Genomic DNA, 10,756 nt, shown 5'->3' with positions numbered 1-10,756 from the left:
CTGAGATTATACTATTTGGGAATAGCACTGAGAGACAAAGATTGGCTACGTATCTGGACTCGAGAGCCCTCAAATCTAAAGAACTGGCTCGCAACCTTGGTGTATTAATGGACTCAGATCTCAGTTTTAGTAGTCATATTAAAGCGGTTACTAGATCAGCATTTTACCATCTTAAGAACATCAGTAAGATTAGAGATTTTCTGACTAATCCAGACCTGGAGAAACTTATCCATGCTTTTATTTCTAGCAGGATTGATTACTGTAATGGTCTCTTAGCTGGACTTCCAAAAAAGACCATTAAACATCTTCAGCTGATTCAAAATGCAGCTGCCAGAGTTCTCACTCGGAGCAAGAGAAGAGATCATATCACCCCCATCCTCAAATCCTTACACTGGATACCAGTCTGTTACAGAATAGACTTTAAGGTGTTATTACTGGTTTATAAATGTTTAAATGGGGTAGGACCAGTGTATTTATCAGATCTGCTACAGAGATATGAGCCGAGCAGAGATCTCAGATCTTTAGGAACTAGTCAGTTAGTCCTGCCTCGGGTCAAAACTAAACATGGAGAGGCAGCGTTTAGCTACTATGCCACTTTTAAATGGAACCAGCTGTCTGAGAATATTAGAAGTGCCCCAACGTTAGACACATTTAAATCAAGACTTAAAACACTCCTGTTTGAGCAGGCTTACAGCTCAGTTTAAAATATTCTGCACTTTTCTGTAACGGCATTTTATTTCTTTTATTTCTTTTCATTTATTGTCATTTTAAATTGTTTTAATCATTTTAATCATTTTACTCTTTTTATGTAATTGTCTTATTGGAATTTATGATTTTACTCTGGCTTTTAATGTAATTTCTTTTTCTGTAAAGCACTTTGAATTGCTTCTGTATGAAAGGTGCTCTATAAATAAACTTGCCTTGCCTTGCCTTGCCTTGCCTTCGATTCCCGCTCCGGGTGACTGTCTGTGAGGAGTGTGGTGTGTTCTCCCTGTGTCTGCATGGGTTTCCTCCGGGTGACTGTCTGTGAGGAGTGTGGTGTGTTCTCTCTGTGCCTGCGTGGGTTTCCTCCAGGTGACTGTCTGTGAGGAGTGTGGTGTGTTCTCCCCGTGTCTGTGTGGGTTTCCTCCGGGTGACAGTCTGTGAGGAGTGTGGTGTGTTCTCCCTGTGTCTGTGTGGGTTTCCTCTGGGTGACTGTCTCTGAGGAGTGTGGTGTGTTCTCCCCGTGTCTGCGTGGGTTTCCTCCGGGTGACAGTCTGTGAGGAGTGTGGTGTGTTCTCTCCGTGTCTGTGTGGGTTTCCTCCAGGTGACTGTCTGTGAGGAGTGGAGTGTGTTCTCTCCATGTCTGTGTGGGTTTCCTCCAGGTGACTGTCTGTGAGGAGTGTGGTGTGTTCTCCCCGTGTCTGTGTGGGTTTCCTCCGGGTGACTGTCTGTGAGGAGTGTGGTGTGTTCTCCCCGTGTCTGTGTGGGTTTCCTCCGGGTGACTGTCTGTGAGGAGTGTGGTGTGTTCTCCCCGTGTCTGCGTGGGTTTCCTCCGGGTGACTGTCTGTGAGGAGTGTGGTGTGTTCTCCCTGTGTCTGCGTGGGTTTCCTCCGAGTGCTCCGGTTTCCTCCCACAGTCCAAAAACACACATTGGTAGGTGGATTGACGACTCAAAAAGTGTCTGTAGGTGTGAATGTGTGAGTGTGTTTCGCCTTGTGAAGGACTGGCGCCCCCTCCAGGGTGTAGTCCCGCCTTGTGCCCAGTGATTCCAGGAAACCACCGCGACCCTGAATTGGATAAGGGTTACAGATAATGAATGAATGAATGAATGAATATTAATATTACAACATGGATTTACTCAGCTCTACTCCCTTGGTCCCTGATTGGTTTTCCTCTATAGATTCTACTACACATGTGCAGATACCAAAAAAAAAGATCTGGTTTCACGGACCAAATTTACTCAATGGAAAAGCAAAAGATGTAAATAGAACTGTGCAGTGGAAAAATGCCATGAGTTGTGTATGTTATGGTGAACCCCAGATCACTATAACAACGTTAAAGTACTGCGCTATAAATCATGTATTTAAAATACCTGCCTTAAAGCAGCATTTCTAAAGCAGAAAGACCCTGTTAGTTTTGAAGTAAATTCCTGCTGCGACAAGCTCTTTACAGTTTATTAAACAGTGGATATTGTTTACATAAATAAATGTTAATTTCAAAAAGGTTTCTCTGGCAGATGAGAGAGAGGCAGAGGTTACAGAAATGACAAAACCTTTTCAATATGTTTGATTGTGTAAGTAACGTTGAGTGAGTAATATCAGTACTTTTACAATGTCGGTAATAACTGAGCACTTTGAGTGTTTGTGCATTCGGGGTTGACTCATCCTGTTTAGCACATCTCTCTCTCTCTCTGTCTGTCTGTCTCTCAGAGAGAGTGAAGGACGTGCGGTGTCTACTGACTCAGACTGGGTGGTTCTTGTAAACCAGTTTGGGAAGTGGCAGGTGCATGTTGTGAGTGATGGTAGAGTGACCTTACTCAGGTCCATATTCATGTAGAAGGATTGTTTGTTTGGGTGTAATGATGACTCTTCAGTTCATACACACATCTTGTCACCATTCATTCTTATTCACTTACGCTGCTGAGCTCATTCTGGACTTTGTTTTGGGAATTCTCTGATTGATCTGGAGCTCGGTCATAGGGCAAAAAAATGAGTGCAGCTGTAATAATGATTTGACATAAAGCTACAACAACAGTTATTAAATGATCTAGACCCAGAGAGGCACTTGAGTCCATCTAGAATCCATGCAGCTTAGAAGTTTGTACGACTCTTCTGTCCTTGTACCTTTTAACCTTTAGATCTGGAAAAAAAAAATGCTGAAGGTAAAACTCAGTGGTGTGTCCCAGTCAAAAGAGGATCAGTTACAAATCAGAAAGTAAAAATGAGTCAAATTTAATTAAAAAGTAAAGTGCTGAGTAATAAACCTAAGTAAAAGTAAACATTTTTGAAAATACTCAGAAATAATCAAGTCTACGAGTATCTCACCAAAGTAAATGTGTAAAACGTTACAAACATTCTCTGATACGTGTGTGTGTGTGTGTGTATGTGTGTGTTATTGAGTGTCACACAACAGACGATGAATTCCACAGTTTTAGAAAACAACCAACAAGTCCCCACTGATCATTTTTGAAGCTGTATCTTTGTCACATTATGAAACAAAACTAAGCACTCAGCCAATAAAACCTACTGATGAAATGTGTCATGGGTTGTTTTCCAATAAGCAGTAACAGCATGCTCCAACAAGTGTCACTCCATAATACAAACCCAAATTACCCGACCGGGAGTCCGTCTTTGACAGGCTGATTTTTTTATTGAGGTGTGAAAATTCCACTTGAGGAGCTGAAAACATACATTAACATACCTCCGCAAAACCAAGGTTAGCGGCTGGACTCTACTTTCTCATTACTCTAACTACCCCTTTAGGAAATGTATATCTATAACACCGGCCACAGACCTCTAATAACAAGCGGCTAACAACCGCTCATTATTTGGGCTCGAACTAGAGATTTACAAATCTCAGGAAAGTGTTGTTGGACAGGTTCCCCTTCGTCTAAAAACGGTTATCCCTTCAAGGGCGTCGCAGGGCCCACAGTAAAGGCCTTGATTTATTCTTGGCGGCTGATAATTACTAGTGTCTTGCCATCCGTCAAAAGGAATGGACTTGGACGGTCCGAGGCAGACTTCATGTTCTCTATGGGAGGCAATAAAACCTGACATGGGCCACTTATAAATCACTGGCCGGTCGAGGGGGACGGTCCCTGCCTTTGTTAGATTACTCAATGCTGTGGAATGGACTGTAGACTTGCACTAAAAAGGTCTGATAATGCTGAAAGGACCTAAACCTAAATCTGGCCGAGTTTACAGGCGGTAGTTAAACTGGATCAGACCTGTTTGTGTTTTTATGCACAGGTACAGCAAAAAGGAAAATTCTAGGGATGAATATGTGGTTGAGAATCAGAGATGTCGCAGTAAGAGCCAACAAACCACATGGCAGCTGACTGAATCTATAAAGAAATGCCTTAACATCCTGGTGTAAACATCTTAATGATTATAGAATTATAATTACAGGGAAAGTTGTCATTTCTAGCCTGTGTTCAACACGTAGATTGTCTCTGTCTTGTGCATATGTTTCATACACACATTTGTTCACCATTGTTGCTCTTTCTGGACTCTCTCTCTACTGGACCGGTTCTGATCACTCTGCAGCTCAGTCTGAGGGCAAAAAGTCTCACACAGTTCAACCCTGAAAACACACCAGCAACAAGAGTGTTACAACAGTCCTTAGGAACAGTTCAGTACATGAAGCGAATTCAAAACATAGTGCTGTAATAATTATATGTGTATATTTACACATATGTAAATTATATTTACCAAAAAATTGCTGTAAATTTACAGCGAGTCTGCTACAGTATTTTACTGTAAATCGCAGTATTTACAGTAAATTATTGTATTACTCAATTACAGTAATAAGCTGTAAATTTGAAATACAGTAGTGTTCCTGTAAAAATACGGTAAATGCCTGGGAACTCTGCTGCTAGTATTTTACTGTAAAATTTACAAGAAATTTTCAATACACTACACTGTAAAAAAGGTCTGTAAATTTTACGGTGGAAAACTGTAAAACCAAAACCAGTAAATGACTGTAAACTCTAAAAAGGTTGAAAACAAAAGTTTTTACATCTCTTTACTGTAAAATATACATTATTTCACTGTTAAACACACAAACCATTAGGGGACGGTACAAGTGTCCAAGGACTGGGAGGAGCTTAGACTCATTAGGGAGCTCCCAGCATGCTTTGCTTCTCCATATTTTCTGTGATTTTCAGAGTTTCTTTGTTTTTTTCTGTCTTTGAGACTTACTGATTTTGGGTTGCATTGGGGTGATCACTGTGTGTGTCTGTGTGTGTCTGTGGATATTATCTCGAGACGTGTGTTGGTCAGGAAAGTTCACCATCAGCCTGTGTTCCGCGTGTGGCGCCCAGAAACCGAACATTTCTTTAGTCTTTTCAGCAATATCTCCTTTTAAGGGCTGAATACAGGATGCAGTTTGGCTAATGTCTAAATACGGCTATATCTCAGTCTCCTTTCCCTAATTTGTCACACAATTTACACGTTAATTTTATAGCAAAACAATGTTTCTTTGTTATTTTTATGTAAATACCATGTATTTTACAGTGTATATCTGTTTTTTTAACAGAAATGTACTGTAAACAAAACAGTCCTTAAATGTAAAATTTATGATTGTCAAAAACGTGACCGTATATTTTACGGTGAAATTCTGGCAACCACAGCTGCCAGTATTTTACGAATTTTTTTTTACAGTGTACATTTCCTTTAAGATACTACCTCAGGTAAACATTTCTGAAAATACCTATTGAGGGTAATTCCCGTGCTCTCCAGCTCTGTCATCTTGTGTGGACCCCTCTAAACAAACAACTCTCTCCTTCGTGCTTTACCAATAATGGGACCCCATTGTGAAGTAATAGCACCTTAACTAAGCCAAAACATTCACATCGTAAGTGGTTTAATGGCTGGCGTCACTCAGCCGCTGCAGCTGCCATAAAAGAAGAGAGAAGGATTTCAGCTTCTGGGTCGGGGCAATGGCCATGGCCTGCATTGACCATAAAGCAGGGCAGGAGGGACCTGTCCAGTGGTGGGAAACAGCAATACCATAGTAATGTCAGGTAAAGTCATTGGGTAAGACACAAACTTACGATGAGCTGTGACTCTAGAATCATCTCTAAAACAATGCCTCACAGACCAAAACGTAAAACATGATGGTACATGACATCAGCAGAGTAATTGAGGGCAGGCACAGGGCAAGTTGCTCACAGATCATGGGTAGAGACACTGCAGACAACGTTGTGTTTTGTTTGTACAGTGCAGATCTGCTCAGGTATTGACGACCGAACTGGATCTTGCTTGTTTTGACAAGCGTCTTTCGTTCCCCCTGAAAACTGCAAGGACCATGGCCTAAAATGCCGGTTTGCCTAAGCAAGCAGCCATTACATGTTATAATTGTAAAATATTTGTGTTCTTTTCCCTGGCTTTGAAGTCCAGTGCCTTATCTATGCCTGTCCTCAGGTGCTGTTGGGACTTGATTTATGGCCGACTTACAAAGACACGCAAATTATACAGTCCCTGTATAGGCCCTGCACCAGGGGAGAAAGAAGCGCCATTCTGGAGACTCTTAATTGCATCTGTGGTCAAATCTAAATAATGGGTCGTAAGTGTTTTCTTCCTTCTCTCACACGGTCCCAATGTGAGAAGACAAATACAAAACGCTGGTTATCTGATAAATGCACAATTTGTCATGAAGGCACACAGACAAATTTAGATGGACTCATGCAATGATTAATCACCACATCTCCCCAAGAAAATGGGTATCAAATCTCTTCCACAATTCTGAGAGGTTTCAGGTGTTTCGGTGAAGGCTTGATGGATTTTTTTGAGGGAGATAAGGATTTGAAAGAAGTCATGTCCAATTAAACCGAACAGAGTAGGAGTGCCAGCCTGGTCTTAAGAGTAGTTCATTCATATCTGACTAAAACACCATGCGTAGAGTTCATACACCACATGTGAAATATACCTTTGTGAATACACAGATGAATTTCTGATACCTTGAAAAATCACGGTTGAGTACTGATCCTTTTAAATTGCCCATGTTCAGGAGTTAAAGAATTGTCTGCATACGACTGTAATGATTATCTGCACTGTTCATCTCATGGTGTATGAGGTGTACAAATAAGTTCCAGAGATTTTTTGAGAGTATCGTTTTTGTTTAACATAATTGTAATTTAAAATTCAAACATTCTTCTGCTCTTTTGTAATTTTCTGGACACTGTTGCGTGGGACATTAAAAATTATATTTTTATTTGTAGAAATTTCTTTTTCATTCATTATCTGTAACCGCTTATCCAGTTCAGGGTCGCGGTGGGTCCAGAGCCTACCTGGAATCATTGGGCGCAAGGCGGGAACACACCCTGGAGGGGGCGCCAGTCCTTCACAGGGCAACACACACACACACACATTCACTCACACACTCACACCTACAGACACTTTTGAGTTGCCAATCCACCTACCAACGTGTGTTTTTGGACTGTGGGAGGAAACCCTTGCAGACACAGGGAGAACACACCACACTCCTCACAGACAGTCACCCGGAGGAAACCCACACAGACACAGGGAGAACACACCACACTCCTCACAGACAGTCACCCGGAGGAAACCCACACAGACACGGGGAGAACACACCACACTCCTCACAGACAGTCACCTGGAGGAAACCCATGCAGACAGAGGGAGAACACACCACACTCCTCATAGACAGTCACCCGGAGGAAACCCATGCAGACATAGAGAGAACACACCACACTCCTCACAGACAGTCACCCGGAGGAAACCCACGCAGACACAGGGAGAACACACCACACTCCTCACAGACAGTCACCCGGAGGAAACCCACACAGACACGGGGAGAACACACCACACTCCTCACAGACAGTCACCCGGAGGAAACCCACACAGACACGAGGAGAACACACCACACTCCTCACAGACAGTCACCCGGAGGAAACCCACGCAGACACGGGGAGAACACACCACACTCCTCACAGACAGTCACCCGGAGGAAACCCACACAGACACGGGGAGAACACACCACACTCCTCACAGACAGTCACCCGGAGGAAACCCACGCAGACACAGGGAGAACACACCACACTCCTCACAGACAGTCACCCGGAGGAAACCCACACAGACACGGGGAGAACACACCACACTCCTCACAGACAGTCACCCGGAGGAAACCCACACAGACACGGGGAGAACACACCACACTCCTCACAGACAGTCACCCGGAGGAAACCCATGCAGACATAGAGAGAACACACCACACTCCTCACAGACAGTCACCCGGAGGAAACCCACGCAGACACAGGGAGAACACACCACACTCCTCACAGACAGTCACCCGGAGGAAACCCACACAGACACGGGGAGAACACACCACACTCCTCACAGACAGTCACCCGGAGGAAACCCACACAGACACGAGGAGAACACACCACACTCCTCACAGACAGTCACCCGGAGGAAACCCACGCAGACACGGGGAGAACACACCACACTCCTCACAGACAGTCACCCGGAGGAAACCCACACAGACACGGGGAGAACACACCACACTCCTCACAGACAGTCACCCGGAGGAAACCCACGCAGACACAGGGAGAACACACCACACTCCTCACAGACAGTCACCCGGAGGAAACCCACACAGACACGGGGAGAACACACCACACTCCTCACAGACAGTCACCCGGAGGAAACCCACACAGACACGGGGAGAACACACCACACTCCTCACAGACAGTCACCCGGAGGAAACCCACACAGACACGAGGAGAACACACCACACTCCTCACAGACAGTCACCCGGAGGAAACCCACGCAGACACGGGGAGAACACACCACACTCCTCACAGACAGTCACCCGGAGGAAACCCACGCAGACACAGGGAGAACACACCACACTCCTCACAGACAGTCACTTAATAAATCATTAATAATGCAATACTTACACGTATTTGTGGATACCTTAGTATCCCCAAAAACAGACCAAATCGTTGCACATGCTTTTTCTTCGATGGAACTCAGTGATGATGCAATGCAGTGAGGAATAATTTCTTCTCGCTTTTTCAAACTACTTGTTATGCATGTTTGTGTTGTTGTTTTTTTGTTGAATAAAATGACAATTGTAACTTTTAATACTAAATAACTGTTATCACAAAATGACAAAATTACAGGAGAATGTTTGCATTGTTATTACACTTAAAATAACACAGAAACACTTGAAAAACTATTTGTAGCTAAAACTACATTTGTGAGAACTGGCTGTGATTGCAATAATAGCATTAAAGTAGTTCTAACTACAAGGGTTTGTATGTTGGCATTTACATTTTTAAAAGAAATTAAAGTTAGTGAAATTAGTGAAGGCCAAATCACGCAGTCTGAATTTTTAAATTCCAAAAACATTTATATGATAGTTTCCATAATCCACAGGCTTGTATGTGTATGCTCTCTGGCTGAGGTAGGAAAAACAATGTAAAGATCTCGAGTGAGGTGCAGAGGAGGGCGTGTCTGAGGAGAGAACTGATCCATTTGCCTGGAGGGCCCTCGTAAACAGGGTACACCATTCCTCATGGGTGACTGTACCATGTGACTCTAGGAGAAGGTGTTTTAAAAAGCGGCTGGACCTGTCGGGAGGAAGCAGAGGTAATCACAAAGTGTCAAGAGGTGCCGGCGAAAGGAGAGTCTGCGCTGTCTGTCCTTCTGTACAGAGATACGGTAAAGTGGCAGCTGTCTTAGTCGTTGGCCATGGCGAGCCGTGGCAGCTTCACAAGCTCAGAGTTCTCAGAGGAAGAATTGGAGTTGAGCCTACAGGCTCAGGGAGATGACGACAGTGTTGACGGCAGCATGAAAGGTTCCTTCACTAACAGCGCAAGTCCCAGCAGCAGCCACAGCGAGGCGGAGGACGGTCGGGTGAAGAAGAGAAGCAGGCCGGTTCGCTCCAAGGCCCGCAGGATGGCCGCCAATGTTCGGGAGAGGAAGCGCATTCTGGATTACAACCAGGCTTTCAACGCTCTGCGAGTGGCACTGAACCATGACTTGAGCGGCAAGCGCCTCTCCAAGATCGCCACCCTACAGAGGGCCATCAACCGCATTTCGGCACTTTCCGTATTCCTCAACAACCACCCTCCTGTCGGCGTGGGCAAAGCTTGCAACCACCGTGAATGCCACGCACCACCTGCTGGACTGCGACCAGAAGCCGGGCAAGTGCCTCCTGGAGCTTCCGCTCCCTTGGAACCTCAAGGTTACACTTCTTGGCACCAACCTCTCGGACACCAGACGCAGAGCCCCTTGAGCATGCACAGGCTATCGTCTGAGCAGCAGATTTACAGGGACAGCTTGAGGCACATGGGCCCTGCCTGTCCTCCATCGCCACACTACTCCTGCTACTCCCCGGAAGCTCAGCACTACCCAAATCTTGGTTCCTGTGGGAGCCCTACCAGTGACTCTGCAAGTCCTCCTAGGTTTGCGCGACTTGGGGAAGGGTTTGGGTATCAGCCTGGCGTTTGGGGCTCCTGTGCCCAGGGCCATGTGGATGGCTACGGGGATCCAGCTCAGACTTTACCCTTCTCTTGGCACATGAACTACCTCCAGGACTCAGGTCCACAGCATTGTTACCCGACGCTATGACACTCAAGAACTCTCAGATAAAGACACTGTGTAAGTCTCCACAGCCACTGGACAGATATTAGCCAATTGTAAATGAGCTGAATGTATGGAGACTGAGTTCCAACAAGTACTGGACTATGACATCACAATTCGGACCGGCAAGAATGATTATTAAAGCTCATGTTAGGATCTTTCTGGACACTGTCAAATAACACCCTCTGAAACTGTAAATATGTTCGTAATTGATTTCTAATAAAATAAAACTAAGTACTGAACTGTGCTGGGCTACTACTTGAAAGGTGTGGTTGTGTTGTTGTTTGCACGTCTTTGTGTGTTGTTCTGCTTGAATGTGTGTACATAATTGTACCTGGTGTACACTTGTGCACAGAGACAGAGAGTCGGCTTCCCTCCACTAATTTCTTGAGGGACAGGGCTTTGATGTCTGCGCCTGCTCATTTGTTCATGCCTGCCGTGAC

General features: G+C 44.6%; 1 protein-coding gene across 1 annotated transcript; it reads left to right on the top strand.

Annotated features, from left to right (window-relative positions):
* The first annotated feature begins 9,033 nt into the window (after positions 1 to 9,033).
* bhlha9 (basic helix-loop-helix family, member a9) lies at positions 9,034 to 10,490 on the top strand. Its single transcript, XM_066651691.1, has one exon. It carries the CDS (start codon positions 9,420 to 9,422, stop codon positions 10,299 to 10,301), a length of 882 nt encoding a protein of 293 aa, XP_066507788.1. The 5' UTR covers positions 9,034 to 9,419; the 3' UTR covers positions 10,302 to 10,490.
* Positions 10,491 to 10,756: the final 266 nt, after the last annotated feature.

The sequence above is a fragment of the Hoplias malabaricus genome, chromosome 18 (assembly GCF_029633855.1).
Source record: "Hoplias malabaricus isolate fHopMal1 chromosome 18, fHopMal1.hap1, whole genome shotgun sequence".
NCBI classification, from domain to species: Eukaryota; Metazoa; Chordata; class Actinopteri; order Characiformes; family Erythrinidae; genus Hoplias; species Hoplias malabaricus.
The sequence above is the reverse complement of the archived record's forward strand: the minus strand, read 5'-3'. Positions and strand labels throughout refer to the sequence as shown.